Raw genomic sequence first — 16,786 nt, 5'->3', positions numbered from 1 at the left:
ATCAAATCTGCTGTCCCCCTCATGTCTCATCATTTTTTAGCATCTTTCAGTAAATTTTTGAACGGATTTTATGGCCAGCAAAGGCCACTGTTTTGGTTCAGTCTCACCGCTCTCATCAGCCTCATTTCTGGCAGCAGCTGACAGCAGATTTCAGACAGAGTTAGCAAGTAGTTTATTAATATAGTGGCACATTTAGATGCTAAAGAGAGACTAAAACAAAGCTAGAGAGAGAGAGTAAACAGTCAACAAACAAGACTCCAAATGAATGCTACTGTTGCTCTGTGTCTGCTGGTTGTGTAAATAGGCAACTGTTAACAAGCTAACTACACCGCCATACATTTTCATAAGGTGTTAATATGTCAATTACATGTTAACAGGTTGTTCCACTGCCACAGAGTAGCCAAAAAAATCTTTAAAGTGACCATCTGGCCAGAGCAGAATTTTTACACATTATCCAGGTTACTCAGTATTAACATACAGAAAACATTAACCTGAAAATCAATCAATCATACACTTCTGTCTTAATACATAGGACATAAAAGGAAACTTGACTTTAGTTCTACACTTACCTTTTGTTCTGTTGTCTGGATTTATCTCTTGTGATAAAAATGTAGTTTACATTTTAACTCCGATATCATGAAAAAAACACATTAAATACTGTTTGGTATGAAACAAATGAAGTGTGATTAGATTGTCTTCTTGTGCTTTTCCAGTAGTCCAAAATCTTGTTGATGTTATACAGCTCAAGTATGCACATTTATACTGTATAAGGTAAAATCTGAGTAGTACCGTTTGTATGGCTGTACTGTATGTAGCAGAAGTGTATGCGACTGGACAGTTTCAACTTCCTATAACTCAGTTTTATCCATTTGTGGATTCTGCCAGTAAGTTTTAAATGTGACAAACACAGGTTCTTACTGTCATAATTATGTGTGAAAACACACAGGCTTATTCCACAGAGCATGTGTCTGGTACTGTATCTTGTAACTTGAGAAGTTAAAAATCAACTCTGCCGCTGGTTAAAAATTAAATGAGACAAATATTGCTCCTACTCCTCATTCTTCTGTAATTCAAAACACTTTGTCCGGGCATCCTGCCAAACCAATTGTCCTTTTTACTACACTATCACTGAAGTCTGGTTTCTCAGACAGTGTTTTTTATGGGTCACAGGGTGCGGTAATGAGTGGAAATAAAGAGATGTGTCATTGTCTTATCCACTATAGCTACCCAACCTCCACAACTGTGACTGTCGACTGTCAAACATATTCAAGATGGCCTTGTTGAGTTGACTTGCATGTTTGACGTTGAGTCCAACTGCAGTTTGCTGTTTTTGTGGTCACCTTATTGAATGATCTGCATGTGGTAACAAGCGGTTGGCTTTTTCTATGGACATACAATAGTGTGACACATCCAAAAGTTTATTCTGTTTGCTGAAGGTATGCTATCACGGGCCCCAGCGCAAAGATGCCACCTTTCTCAAAATAGTGATGTGACTTGCATATTCAATTCAGGCACTCATTTTACTTTTTGAATTTGTGTTTACCATGAAACTTTTAATCCAACGTGTAAACAAGAAGTAGGCTATAAATTGTTTGCTAGTGCTACTGGATGCTGAGTGTATGTGATAGCAAGCTAACAGCTAATGACTGCCTGTATCAGTTTTTGCCAGCAGAAAATCATACTGTAAACACTACATTAATATGTTTGTTATCACCTCTTGAAGTTGCTATGGCAAACATGTTCATAAAAAGTTGCTTTTTCACAAATCCAGAGGACACGGAGAAACATTAGCATTCATTTGGATGTCATGTTTATGGCTAGCTGACAAATGTAAATCCAATATACACTCATTTTTAACTCTGTTTTGGTCTCCACCAACTCCTGATCGAAATTTCTGCTTTTTAACCTGCTAAACACTCCACTTTGTTCACCAGCTAATCACTAAATGTAATTAAGGCTCAGAAATGGCTCTGATGAATACAACCTTCCTGACTGGTTTAACATAGCATCAATTAATACCATCAAAACCACTGTGTGGGTTTCAAATGGGCACACTTGAACTCACACATTGCCTCCTCAACAGCCTCTTCAGCTTCTCCCCTTCCTGCTGAAAGCAAGTCGAGCTTTAAATGAGAATCCCATCATATCCAGCACCCCGAGGACATGTCTGCTTTACCTGCCTGTAAACTGCTTTACTGCCCTTTAAATCTTCCCAAATTGCAATGGAATATTTTGATACATGTATTTTGTCTCTGCTCTGAGCTTCATCTTTACTGTCTCTTAGTTAGGCACACATTGTGGGCCTACTGCCTCGCTGTATATTGCCAGGCTTATGGAGCTGGGAAAAATTTAATTTCACCGGTTCCTTCGTACATCACAGTCAGAAATAATGGCAATGCTGGTGAACTATGTGGTCCTGAAACACAATAATATTCCATATATTTTCTCTGCAATGGATTCTGTCACATTCATACCACAGGGACATTTGAAAGCTACATCACCATGTAATAAAAACACAATTACAATTCCACATGATGCATTGCTGAGGTTTGCTCCTTCATTTCAAAACAGATAAGTATGTCTCTCCCTTTTACCTGCCTCTTCTTACTGCATGTTGTTTTTGTCTCATAATTTTGCCTTCACCCTTTCTATATTAAGTTGTATTGAGAGGATTAATGTAGAGCTCAAGATATTATAGTGAATATTAGCTGCTGTTTGCTTTTCACTGCTTGTTGAACCTTGAGACGTTTTAACATTGTGTTTGTCCCTATACACAACTCTACTGTAAATTCTTTGTTACTTAAAGCTGCAATAAATTACATTTTTTATATTAACATCAAATCAAATGAACGAGTGTAATGTGAAATATGTCACTTGCAGTAATGATCCTACTAAAAAGCATCCAACTGTGCAGCTCTACAAAGTTATTTAGCCTTTTAGGGCTTTTAGGGCTTGTTTAAGTGTTCTAACTAACTAGTTTTCAGGCTAGCAAGCTCAGTTCTCCCAATAAATCTGTTTTTTTGTTTTCAGCACAAAAAAAGGTCTTATATAACACTCTGTACGATCCCTGCCCAGCACCAAACAGCAGCAAATTAGCAGCTAAGAAGACAGATCTTCTCAGGAGTTTTTTGGAAACCAAAAAAGACTCCAAATGTGTGCAAATGTTGCTCTGAGTCTGTTAGATGTGTTAATAGATAAATGTTTGCTAATGTAATTAGCCATAACAACTTTATAATGTGATGATATGTCAGATGTTATGTTTTCAGCTTTCTTTGGGATGGGCAACAACATCCTTGGTGGCAAAATTAAACAATTAATGTAGCTTTTAAAACTATTAAATGAAACAATCAACTAATAATGTTGTTATTACTTTCTTTGTGGTCACAAAAGAAACCTTCTGTCAATTTGTAATTGTGTAAAAGTGTCCCTTCCACTTCCACTCCTTGCTAACAAAATTTGAAATTAAAGAAATTTGCTTGAAATATGTAGTGAGACAGGCTTCGTGCAGGGCACGAGGCTCGTGCAGCAGGCAACTTTGGCTCCCTACTCTGGCTGTGTTTGGCTTCAGTCCTGTTAGTTTACACTAGCGCCCCATTAGTGTCAGAAATCCTAGTGAATGCCCAGTTACTGTGTGAGATCGCTAAACAGAAGGGAGGGGTCAGTGTTTTCCCTCTTTTTCTACAGAGCAGGTGGTATTTGCTGGTGCATATATGGATTTCTAATGAATTTATTGTACAATGTGCATATGTGTGTGAGTGTGTGTGTGTGTATGCTCAGTGGCAGTAAGTAGATTAGATCAAGACAGTGTGCCCATTTGTTCCTGTGTGATCAGTTTTCCTGGACAACAGAGTTAGTCCAGTTATGTAGCCGGCTCTCCCGGGCCTTATCTTGATTGGTTAGGGGAGGACGGGGTGGGAGAGGCGATCTGTCAGTGAGGATCCACAGGCCCTTGCTCAGTTGCACTGTGTCTTTAGCGAGCACAGACAGATCCACCGCCTTCACAGACTCAGAGTACTTCATGGACAAGAAGAGTGGAACTGTAGATGAGGACTTCTTCACTTAGGATAACATTCTAAATAAGATGAATCATTAGGTGGTAACTTTTTTTGACAGGTCAAAGATCAGTTCATTGAAAGAACCATAAAGTCGCTTGGATTTTTGGAAACCTGCTTTAGAAGATCAAGAACAATTTTACATAATTGTAAAGAATATTAGAGAAACTGCAGGCTACCAGCTACGGCAAACATCAAAACCTGGAGACACTTTCTCTACCTGCAAATCATCCTGCAAAATAGTTCAATATACTGAATAGACCTTCCTGGAGCTACTGTACCCGAGAGCTTCAAATCAACTGGCGTGGCGAGGCAAGGATAGCTGTGCTGGGATAAAGAGAAGATGAGCGAGAGGCCTGGCGAGTCCAGGGCCAGGTATGAGACGGCAAACCAGCCGAGAAACTAGAAACCAGCTGCTTTCAATGTAAACATACAGCACAATGCCATCCCTGCTGCCGACCTGGCACAAGAGGACCTGGGCCACATCAAGTGACACACCTCTGCTCTTAATCCTCTTTGTTATCTTCAACCACCAGGTAATTTCATACCTCATTCATCCATGTGCACACATTAGGCGTTTAAAATAACTTTTAGTGGGTGAAAAATTTAGTCTTAGCATTACTAGCTGGTTCAAACCTGGTGCTGTTTGCCATTGCGCTCCATAGTCAAAATCTTCAACATTTTAATTTACTTAACAAATTTGCAATAAAACTTGGCTACAAAGCAAGTCCTCAATCTGATTTACTGTATGAGGCAAGATTGCATGCTGTATTTCTCATGAAACACAGCAATGACCCCACTGACAGAAATGAGAATAGTTTTTAGCTGATTCCTTTAATCTTAAATCAGTCTTTTTTCACATTGAGTTTGGGCTACAGAAGGTCCCACTGCTCATACATACACATTTTCTGCTTCCAAACTGGTTGCCTGAATAGTTTAGTTAAAAGTTAAGTGACACGCTCGAAAAACAACTTATATGTTTTGGGAATCATAAATGAGACCAAAGTTTTTCTCAAAGAAATGAAAGAAAAAAGCAGAGGAACACTTAAAATACAAGACAAATAAGATCACAGAGCCTTTTTTTAGTTTTTGTGCAGATTCACTTTCATCTTCAATGTTATAATACAGTGAATTATCAGGGGAGTTTAAACTCTGTGGCTGGATTTAAAACAGGCTTAGTCCCGTGGGAGACAACAGAGAGGATAGGCAGACAGCAGCTCTTGTCTTTCCTTTATTGGTGATGCCGCTCCGGTCGGGGTCTTGACAAGTCGAGCCTCAGTGAATTGAAACGTCCTCTGTCAGCCGGCTCACATGAGAAATCTTCTTGGCACAGGTGGTGGATATGCCACCAGGCAGCCAAACGCACACGAAGAGGTTGCAGAGTTCAGCTGCTTTCTCGCTGAGGTGTGAAGATCGTGAGTGTTCGACCGAGATAGGAAGGCTACTACCCTCAGCCCTGACACTGAATGATAAATGACAGACATGGCCAAGTGTGGTCTTCAGTTTGTTTCTCACACAATGTAAAGGCTTATTTGTCTCAGTAATGACAGCAAATTAAAGAGGAATCATAATTTATGCCTGAGCATTAATTAATATGATAGCTGTCAAATACAATAACCTTTAATTCAGGACACACTCCCACACTGTCCATATCATTTAAACATCAAGAATAAATAGAGAGGTGTGTTTGTGCAGGCGTGACACTAATGCAGTGAATCAGGTTGATAAATTGCCTGCATGAATTACAGATTACACGCAGGTGAAAATGTTCCTCAATAAGTGAAGGTGTGTCTGATTTAATACTCCCACCAAGTGGGTAAACACAAATACTGCAACATCCACTGCACACTACAGCACATCTGTTCAGAGGCTGCAGATACTGTGTAACAGGTTTATGAGCAGATGCACTGTAAAATATCAGAATCAGTTTAATTAAAATAATTCATCATAATCATCAGTTCTATCGTGAGCTCAATTTTATATAAATAGGATTTTCATTCTCAAATCATAAATTGAATGTTGTCACATTCAGTACTTTTATCGTTCATTCAACACATCAAATTAGTCATATTAGGTAGTTTGGAAACATCGTTATAATTGGGTTCATATTGATGGAGGCTTGTTTTGTAGCTATTTATATATGTTTCCAATGAGTCACATGATATATAGATAGATAGATATCCCCTGTTTTGCTCTGCAAATCACTTTTGCATGAATGATATATTCATGGACTATCTGCTTTGAACACAATAGCAAACAGTGCTGCTAAAACTAATAATTAAATCAAGCTTAATTAGCAACTCTGGACAATATAACAACACTATTATTGATTAAACTAAGTTCAGTTAAGTTCACTCAGTTAATTTTATATTAGAACATCTAATTGACAAATTGAATTCACTACTAATTCAGTTAAGTCAAAAATGTTAAAGCTGCACTAATCAATATTTTTATATAAACAATGAATCAAATGACTATGAGTAATGTAAGAGATCCATGTAAGAGAATTATTCCCCAACTGCAGGTCCCCTCAGCTCTATTCAGAGTTTTACCAACTTTTAGCTCTTTGTTTTGGTTTTACAGCCAATAAAATTGACTGTTTCTGGTTCTGTCTCACCACTCTCACTATTAACCTTCCATTTCCTCATTGTTTTCAGCAAAAATCTCTGATAAACCCATAGCACATTACCTACCCAGCACCACACAACAGACAGCAGTTAGTGACTAACTGGTGAACATTGCGGAGAATCGAGTAAAGAGCCAGGTATTTCTGTCAGGAGCTGGTGCAGACCAACACAGACCTGAAAGGAAAGTCAATATTAGACTTAGATTCATCAGGTGGCCAGAAAAATGACTCCAAATGAACATTGTTGTTGCTCCGTGTCTGCTGGATGAAAAATAGGCATATGTTTGCTAACACATTCAACATATAAAGTGGGGCATCTGTGGCTCAGGAGGTAGAGCAAGTCGTCCATTAATCGGAAGATCGTTGGCTTCTCCAGTTCACATATTGAAGTGTCCTTGGGCAAGATACTGAACCCCAAATTGCTCCTGATGGCTGCGCCAACGGTGTGTGAGTGTGTGTGTGTGTGTGTGTGAATGTGCATTAGATTAGATCCTGATGAACAGGTTGGCACCTTGCATAGCAGCCTCTGCCATCTGTGTATGAAAAGGTGAATGTTGAAATGTCATGTAAGGCACTTTGAGTGGTCGAAAGACTAGAAAGTCTCTATAAATGTAGTCCATTCCATTCCATATAAAGTGACAATATACCAATGTTGTATTTTCAGCTTGTCCCACTGTTCTCTGGTGGCCAAAAAATAGTCAAATGCACTTTTATGGCAGTCTGCTCTCTTATATTTTTTTTTACATGTTTTATGTTGAAACAATGTAATGTTTCTATACAGTGTTACAGAGACTGTGTTGTGTTGTGCTGCTTTATAGCCATGGAGAGGAAAGGAAAATGAAAAGATTAATCAAATGATCACTGTTTTATGGGATGAATTTATTAATAACACTTTCAGTGCACTTTAATGCCCACGTTCTGTTTTCTATTTGAACTATTTTCTCACTTTCTGACTCATTTCTTACTCCACATGGAAGGTAACATGCTCAAAGCTTGAAAGTCTGATCGCTAAACGGACCGAATACAAGGAAACCTGCAACAAGAATCTGACAAGAAGTGAACCCCTAGGAACTGGTGAGCCTCCTGCCAAATGTTCAAATATGAGTTCTTTTCATTGTTATTACCTTTGATACATGGGAGACTTTTATTCTTTCTTCGCAGGGATCTACTGTAATGGAACATTTGACACTTATGTGTGCTGGCCCCATTCATCTCCTGGGAACGTGTCGGTCCCCTGTCCTTCTTACTTACCATGGATCAGCGAAAGTAATGTAATGTTTTAGCACTTGGCTACAAAATGTATGTGATTGCTAACTGAAAATAAATATAGCTTCAACCATATTACATGAATGTCCCTTTGTGCACCTCAGGCCTTCTTTGACACTGCATTCATTTCAAGTGAATCATCACAAGACAGACTGGTGTCCTTGCTAGTCACAGGACCAAGTGTTCAACAGTGCAGATAAATGGCCTAAATAGAAATGTTAGAAATGGTTAAATAGTCACGCTTTAAATGTAAAGCTATAATTTGCTATTGACCATGTCAGCTATCAACTATTGAAATTAACTTAATCTACTCTGCCAGTACTGAATAGCTTTTAAAACTTTTCCATTTGCTATCATTTGGCACACTATCTAAAATCGCTAAAGGACTTAAGTACGCAGAAATACTGTGAAAAAGAGGCCAAAAAATTCAAGTTAGTTAAATCTACCTTGACAAAATTAAACTTATGACACTCAGCGGAAAAGTGACCATAACCATCCAATTTGGGATTTAGCTGTATAATAATGTAAAAACACCTTTCTAGCACAGGTTAAAGTGATTACCTGCCCAGTCAGTCAGCCTCTCCTCTGACTGTAATGACAGAAGAGACCATGCATATCAATGTGACTTTCAATTACCTGCAGACGACACCAGGATGGTGCACAGAGAATGCTTGGAAAATGGGACATGGCGAAAGGAGGAGAATTCTTCAGCGTTCTGGAGGGATGACTCTGAGTGTAAGGAGGACCGGTTCTTTAAAGATGAGGTAAGGAAGAGGAGGAGAAGCGCTGGAGCTGAAAGGTTGGGATATAGTGTATATGGTGATTTAAGGTCTCTAATCCATCTTTTGTCTTGTCCTTTGGAGTTAATGACTTATCTGTTCTACATAAACCATCAGGGATTGTTCTCATGACTTTACTGTCCTAGAATGTCCGTCTTTATTAGTAACATTGAAGATATGTGCCCATTACCTTGTGTGTGTTTGTGTGTGTGTGTGTGTGTGTGTGTGTGTGTGTGTGTGTGTGTGTGTGTGTGTGTGTGTGTGTGTGTGTGTGTGTCCAGGAGGAAATGTATGAAATGCGTCGCCAGAGAGCCCTCAGGGTCATCTCTGTCATTGGCTATTCCCTCTCCCTGTTCTCCCTCACGCTGGCCACTCTCCTGATGGGCATGTTGAGGTCAGTGTTTGGGGGTAGACGGGTATCTGATGGTAAAACAGCCTAATTTGTTAATTATATGTGGAGAATTTAAAGGATAAATCCAGTTTATTACATCTTAGGTCTTATTTCCAAAGATGTGGCCATCATTTCTTACAGTTATGATAACACTGTACTGATCAGACTAATTGCTTGCTAAAAATTCAAAAATTAGGGTTGTAATAAACCAGAATAAAGCCTTAAACTTTGTGTCTGAGCTACATTAGGATGTTTTAGAGACAAAACTAAATGTTGTAATAACATGACTTAAAGATAATTGATTATTGTAATGAATGTAAGCAAAAAGACTTTATTTCATATTGGCAATTTAGTAGTTCAAAAATGTTACATTTCAGTTCATTTCCTCTCGTGTCAGGATGTGTGGCCTCAGTAATGCTTTTACAGTTGCACAGGAACTGTGTATCAATGCCTTCCTCCAATTGCTCCTGTATCTGGTTACCAGGAAGCTCCACTGTACCAGGAACTACATCCACATGAATCTCTTTGTGTCGTTCATCCTGAGAGCCATAGCTGTCATTTCTAAGGAAATCTTCTTACACATCATGTATTCCAACCTACCCAAAGATGACCCTGGATGGAACTCTCACTCAAGCTCTGCGGTATATTCACCACTGCCTTATTATTCACATATTAGCAGACTGCTGCTTTTGATGTAACTGTAGTGAATTTACAAGACTAATCCATCCTAAACATATTCCTAAACAGACAGCGCTAATGTGCAAATTCTCCAGAGTGGCCATGGAGTACTTTGTGACCTGTAACTACTTCTGGCTCTTGGTGGAGGCCATTTTCCTTCACACGCTGCTCTTCACCGCTGTGTTGACCAAAAGATGTCTGCTGAAGAAATACATGCTGTTAGGATGGGGTAAGTCTGGAATTAATTGTTTGTATTCATGCTGAAGTATTGGGAAGTAGCCTGGTTCCAGACTAGTGGTGCACTGTTTAGTTGATTAATCAACTATTTTGATAATCGATTAATGGTTTGGAGTAATTTTTTAAGAAAAAAATATCCAAATTCTCTGATTCCAGATTCTCAAATGTGAATATGTTCTTTAGTCCTCTATGATAGTAAACTGAATATATTTGGGTTCTTTTATGGGTGATTGAAAATTAAACACAACAACAGACAAATGTTGACCCGCAAGGATGAGATTGAAACAGCTGTACAAGTTATTGTAAGTGAATATATAGAAACAACACCTTTTAAATCAGCATATTTCTTTGATCAGTGTCAGAAATGTGATAGACTAAGTAGCTGCTAGGCTAATTAAAGAATGTGCAGTGTTTAAAGGACAAATAGAGCTCAGGTTTTCACAGGGTGTTCAAATATTAGAGAATTTTATCCAGTATTTTTCTTGTCAGTAAATCCCATAAAAGACCAAAATCAATGATGGATTGATCTACTAACAAGTGTGTGCATGTAAAGCCTGATATATCTATTCCTCTGTGCCGTAGAACTCCATTGTTGTCCAAAAACTATGAAAAACACATCAATGAGCCACACTGTTGACCTGGCTGACATGCTCCTTCATTACCATGAACACACACACTGCAGATGGATTTGACTCAGTCCCTTACATGCCGAAAAACTGACTTACAGATTAATACACACCAAATGTGTATTAATCCATGACTGAAAATAGTCCCTAACAAATGCTCTATTTACTCCGGTCTGAGTAACATTTGTTAAAAACTACAGTCAGCTGTTTTGGGAAGTTATTTTGCCTTTTTTTTTAGAAGTGAAACAATATATTTATGACCCATTTTTTAAGGTTTTCATCTTCAGTGGTGTAATAGTTTTAATACTAGTAATAATAGTTATTAATCAGTTATAAATCATACTCTGTTATTTTAATACCACAGCCTGTGCTTCTTATTTTCAATAAATTAATATTTCGATCTGTTAAGGATACCATACTGCCAGGTCCACGTAGTTTCCCTGCTCATCAGCTCTGGTGTGGACCTGTAATGGTCCCATCTGCATCGGAGATAGAGTATTCCCAACAAATTGTTGTTTTGTTTTTTGATGGGATTTGTTGACAAAAACAAAAGATAGAATATCTCTAATGTCATTTTAAACTGGATCATCAAATGTGATTTTTCATTTTCACAGCCAGAACACACAAACTGTATGAAATTAATATCTTTGTTAGTCTGTCAAATGAATTTACATTGAATTTATATTATTTCATGAGAATGATCTATTGATGAAAACATGTGCTGCTGTTACTTTTTAGGAGCACCTGTCTTGTTTGTGACACCATGGACAGTGGTAAAGATTTTATATGAAAACAAAGAGTGAGTGTTTGAATACATGCTAAACTATAATATACTGAAATGAATAAAATAATTCCAACAAACAGACATTATTTCTTTAATTTGCTTGACTATTAAAGAAATCTTTCCCAATTTTATTCCTAAGATGCTGGCCAAATGTAAACATAGGGTTCTGGTGGATCATAAAGTGCCCGATTACTTTATCAGTGCTGGTAAGTGAAGTGCCTTTCTAAGAACCACAGCACAGTTATTCAACCTGAGGTCCACATTAGTTACAGACACATCACATCGCTCTCTCTCTCCTCTGGTGCACGTCAAGTAAATTTCATTCTGATTTCATACTGTGTTTAGCACTTCCTGTCTTGTGAGTCCTTGTGATATTAAAGCCGTCGTATGTTGTAGCAGTCACAAGCATGACTGATTGCTAAGTTCTCTGTACACAAATTCACACTGACTGAAGGCTTCTCAGATATAAATTAATTAAATTTAGTCTAGTCTGTGTCTTGGATACATCTTCTTTAAAACTACCTTTGATGTGTGTTGCAGGTCATTTTCTTTATATTCATCAAGATTCTGAAGCTGCTGCTGTCCAAGCTGAAAGCAGATCTGGTGAAATTTACTGACTACAGATACAGGTATTTTACCCGACCTTCATTGACGTACAGTATGTGACCAAATGTCAGGAAACAAGTTTGACCTTGAGCGTTATTTCCAAAGTAGTGTCTTAAAAACAGCACAGGAGGTCCCTGATTTAACATTTAAATGTTAATCACGCCCATGTACAGCACAAATTCAAATGTCACCCCCATAAGCTTTGCCTCTTAACCCTACCATAAATGTCACCACGGTAGGGAATCTCATGCATACATTTACAAAGCTCTGTCCTCTCCTCTAGTTTGTTCTTTGCTTTTTGAATCATGTGCCAGTATAAATTTTATAGCCTTTTTTTCTGGCTTGTTGTCTTGCTCATTAATTATAGCATCCATGCTGTAATTATTCACCACTGTATGTTTTTGTTTATGCCCTGTCAGCTTGGCCAGAGCAACACTGGTACTGATTCCTCTGCTGGGAATCCATGAAGTGGTCTTCACTGTGCTGACAGATGACTACTGTGTGGAGGGCAGCAGTCGTTATGCCAGGAACTTCATCAACCTCACCCTCAGCTCTTTCCACGTATGATCAATAATGCTGATTACATACCTGACAAGAGCTTCTTGTTGTTTGTTCTACATCCACATCAAACTTGATTTATAATGTGTATCCTTTTTCAGGGCTTCGTGGTTGCTGTGCTGTACTGTTTTGCTAATGGAGAGGTATGTTTTTTTTCTGTCAGTATACCATATGTACTGTGATTTTCATGTATGACCTTGTTGGAGAATCAGAATCAGTATCTCAGGAAAAGTGAATACTATGAATCGGAAGCTTAGGAATAAAATAAAGAAGTCATCTCTTCATTTAATGTCACCTGTTGGCTTTGGATTTTAAAGCTGCACTCTTTTTTTTCATATAAATAATAGCTCAAATTACTTTGTGTAATGTGAAAGGGGTCACTCATAGCCAAGGTTAGCAACTAGCTGGTGAACATAGTGGAGTATAGTGGAGTATAGCAAATCTGGAGCCAAATAGAAGCTAAAGCCAGAGCTAAAAGATAGTTAATTTCGTCAGATGGCCAGAAACACAACTTGAAAATAATTAGAACGTTGCCTCTTTTCTGCCTGATGTGTAAATAGGCAATTCTTTGCTAAAACCTTTGACATTACAACTTGAAACATGCCAGTGTTGTGTTTAAAGTTTGTTCTGCTGCCCACAAGTGGCCAAAAAGTCAAAATACAACAACAGTAAAAATTCTAAAATCTTTGGAAATGTAAAAGAATAAAGAAAACATTTAGGGATCAGCAGAATTTAAGGATCATGTCCAGATGTATACCCCTACACCCATGTCATGGGAAATCTTCTAATGGGCAAATAAATCTTGAGGTCACCCACAACTTAGCATTAAACTCAACACTTTTAAGAGAAAGACTCAAAGAAATACACTTCAAGCTGGTAGAGGTCAATGTGAATAGGTTTACTGTGCATAAAGAGCAACACAAAGCAAACCAAGGCCTTGATCCCGGGATAAAGAACCTAATGCAAAATCATAAAACATTATATTATATACTTTTCACAACCCATCCTCATATGGAGCTTATTTTCTAGACTCCATGTCGTTTGACATTGACACTTTGGTAATAATCCAAGTATGTTTCATCTCAGAAACAATGGTGTCTCAAACTTCTCTAAAATGTATCAGTTGCACCTGGCCTAGAAATAATACTGTCTCAGCATTTTCCACATTTCTCAAAATAAAAATGGGCCTAGCAGCCTTCAATCCCCTCATACAGAGAACCAAAATGTTACATTACTGATTGGCCTTCTTTTTAACTTCCTTAGGAACTGTCTCTTATTGACGTAAATGTTATCTTTGCATATTCACTGGCACATTCGTTTGATCATGGAAAGGCAGTTTCCACCACACTCATGTACATGTTTTGGTATTACTTAGCTTGGTTCCAGAGCTCAGAATTGCCACCCATGTCTCTGATTTGTTCAGCCTTTTCTAACAGTGTAGTGGACATTGCTGGTTGGAGAAACAATCACCCAATTAGAGCTTTGTAGGTGGGATTAAGAAGAAGAAATTTACTAAATAAACACAATGTCAGGCTGAATGGATCAAATAAAAGAAATGGCAATTCAGGTTAGATATAGCTGGGATTTATTTTGTGTCCTATCTGTATTTAGGTCCAAACTGAATTGAAGAAGCACTGGCAGCTTTTCCTGTTCACCCACCACTTCACGGTCAGCAGCTGTTTTCGGGGCATGGTCTTTAAGCATCTGTGGAGGCACACTCGGGGGCAATGCCCACAGTGCTCTCGGCAGTGTGAATCCTATGACGTGGGTGGCGCCTCCACAATGCACCCGCACTTGCTTCAGGTGGCTGTACATGGTGGAGGTGGAGCATTTAGAATTGGAGAGCTTAAAGGTCAGGGGTTGAAGGGCTGTGACGCAACAGGGCTTGACTTTCTCGCCAGGAAGAGCCTGTCTAGTAGTGATGGGGAGATGACGCTTGGGGAGACCATGGAAGAGATTCTGGAGGAGAGTGACTTCTGATCCCTCTTTAGTGGAGTGCAGTTTGTTATCGGTCAGTGGTGCAAATTCATGTGCTTAAGTTCACCAACTAAGTTGAGAAGATGGGCATGGATTTATTTTCACCCTTGCGAGTGAATCCACAGATCCCGGTAATTCCTCTGAAATGAACTGATTTCACCACAAAATTCACTGTTTTAAATGCTGGTGTGAGCAGGACTGAAGGCCCAGCACAAGAGTTGGGTTGATCGCTGAGTCTCTGCAAATACTGAAGCTGCCATGTGTAGTCCATTGTGTGCACTGTACTTAAAGGTCCGATGATGATAAGGTGATGTATTTCCTGTTGCATTATGACAGCGAGGAATCGATTTTAGGCATAAACTTATGGGTTAGTTTAGTTACAGAGGGAAAGGCAGTTTGATTATATAGGATGGGATAGATTACATTATTAATTGGGCATTTTGGGTACACCAACTAGTAGTATGTGGTCACTACTGTGAGTGCATTATTTTCCAGGAAGTAACATTTTTCCAGCAGGATTAAGTTCCCATTCCATCACATTTTAAATGGGAATTTGGATAATTCTCTGGGAATATAAGAGGTTTCAGAGAATTTGGCAAGTGGGTCATTTTACATGAATTTACCGGTATGTATTTTACAACTTTACATTGGATCAGTCAAGATAAAGGAGGTCAGTCAGATAAAGGAGAGAATAAAATGTTTACTGAAGCTTTACCAAAGAATCAGACTTAAAAATGGAAAGTTGGGCATTTTCCACTATAAATTCTTTCATTATTTCTTTTGCGAAAGGCCAGTCATCTACAGTATATTTTTATTCAAAGGCTATAAACACTAATCTTTGACGAGTGCTCTACAGTTACAGTATAAACATACAATACATTCTTCTTGCAGGCATTTAATGGTCACTTTGAATATCTATACATACAATAAACCTCACAGTGAACATCATTCTATACAAATGCAACAACAGTGTTACGTGTTTTTCATAGATTTGTGTTTTATTTACCATGTAAAATATGACATCTTACTATGTCAGGCCAGTTATAAATATCCATATGGCACAACATCTGGATTGAAATGTGCATATAAATACAATGTATTTGTTGTCTGAAAGTGAATAATGCAGAATGCAAAGGCTCTGTGTGCAGTTTTATAGCTTGTCATGTTTTCTATTCTTGTGAAGCTTAAAATGTATCAAAGGCATTGTTGTACAGTCAAAACTGTCACATGATTTGTACATGTATTCCCACAACAATGTATGTGCACAAATAAAACAACAGATTGTCTTCTTGTTATGACCAAAAACCTCATTCCAGGTAGAAATATATGGAGTCCTGCTGGATACCTTGCAACAAGCAAAGGCCATTTCTACCTACACAGCAACTTTTCAAAACTATACAAAGAGTACTTAGATTTCTAGACATTTCTGGACACTGGAAAGGTAAGCATTATATTTTGGGTATTCACAGCCTTTGCAGCTATCAGTCAATACAATGTAGTATGTGGCTTGAGGGCCACATCAGAAATCTGCCACCTCTAGCCAAACACATGCAGATACTCTATGTCTTGTGTGTTCTGTCAAAGAAAATACTAGGTTTTATGTGTAACATAAATTTAAGGATCTGGTTACTCACTTTATAGAACCATAACAATATGTGACAATCTCATCATGTCATTAGGCTTCCTATTAAGTAAACCTGGTTTGCCAAGTACAATACTCATTAAAAAAATCAATTATCTTACCGGAAAAAACAAAGAAGTATTTTAGTTAATGGACAAGCACACATTACATCTGTAGGCTTTCAGGGATACAATTACCCCTCCACAGTTGGACTTGAAGTGTACCATTAGAAACTGACACAAATGAGATGAAAGAGCTAATTGTTCATTTATGCAAAGCATGTTTGTGAAAAGCACAGAGAAAACTACAGCAGTGTATGATATGCTATGTACCAACAACACAGTTGGGTGTAGTCAGGTGTGCGTGTGTCTCCTACGTTACTGTAAAGTCCATCCTCAGTTTTTGTGCCCTGGAGGCTTCAAGTTTCCACATCACACTTGTGTAAGTTGCTTACAGAACCATAATTGGCTCCAAACTAGTTGTGACATCACAAAAATCATCCCTCTGTACAGTGAGACTCAAATTGACATTACATTTAAATTAACATAAAACAGATTAGCTAAAGGTCTGAGTTAGAGGCTTAAC

At 38.3% G+C, this 16,786-nt stretch overlaps 1 protein-coding gene across 1 annotated transcript; it reads left to right on the top strand.

The window, feature by feature from the left end:
• Positions 1-3,756: 3,756 nt before the first annotated feature.
• LOC122971540 (glucagon-like peptide 2 receptor) lies at positions 3,757-15,890 on the top strand. The gene is made up of 13 exons (XM_044338249.1): positions 3,757-4,588; positions 7,656-7,752; positions 7,840-7,944; positions 8,587-8,708; positions 9,005-9,117; positions 9,599-9,755; positions 9,862-10,021; positions 11,394-11,454; positions 11,579-11,645; positions 11,980-12,068; positions 12,465-12,606; positions 12,705-12,746; positions 14,215-15,890. The coding sequence occupies exons 1-13, from the start codon at positions 4,493-4,495 to the stop codon at positions 14,581-14,583; spliced, it is 1,620 nt and encodes a 539-aa protein (XP_044194184.1). The 5' UTR covers positions 3,757-4,492; the 3' UTR covers positions 14,584-15,890.
• Positions 15,891-16,786: the final 896 nt, after the last annotated feature.

Source organism: Thunnus albacares, chromosome 20 (assembly GCF_914725855.1).
Source record: "Thunnus albacares chromosome 20, fThuAlb1.1, whole genome shotgun sequence".
Classification (NCBI taxonomy): Eukaryota; Metazoa; Chordata; class Actinopteri; order Scombriformes; family Scombridae; genus Thunnus; species Thunnus albacares.
The sequence above is the reverse complement of the archived record's forward strand: the minus strand, read 5'-3'. Positions and strand labels throughout refer to the sequence as shown.

Excerpts from the sequence above, each read along its gene's own strand:
- LOC122971540 (XM_044338249.1), top strand. The coding sequence starts at position 4,493 with ATGCCATCCCTGCTGCCGACCTGGCACAAGAGGACCTGGGCCACATCA. Across the intron at positions 4,589-7,655 it reads TTGTTATCTTCAACCACCAG|GTAACATGCTCAAAGCTTGA; the intron begins GTAATTTCATAC and ends TCCACATGGAAG. Across the intron at positions 9,118-9,598 it reads CTCCTGATGGGCATGTTGAG|GAAGCTCCACTGTACCAGGA; the intron begins GTCAGTGTTTGG and ends TCTGGTTACCAG.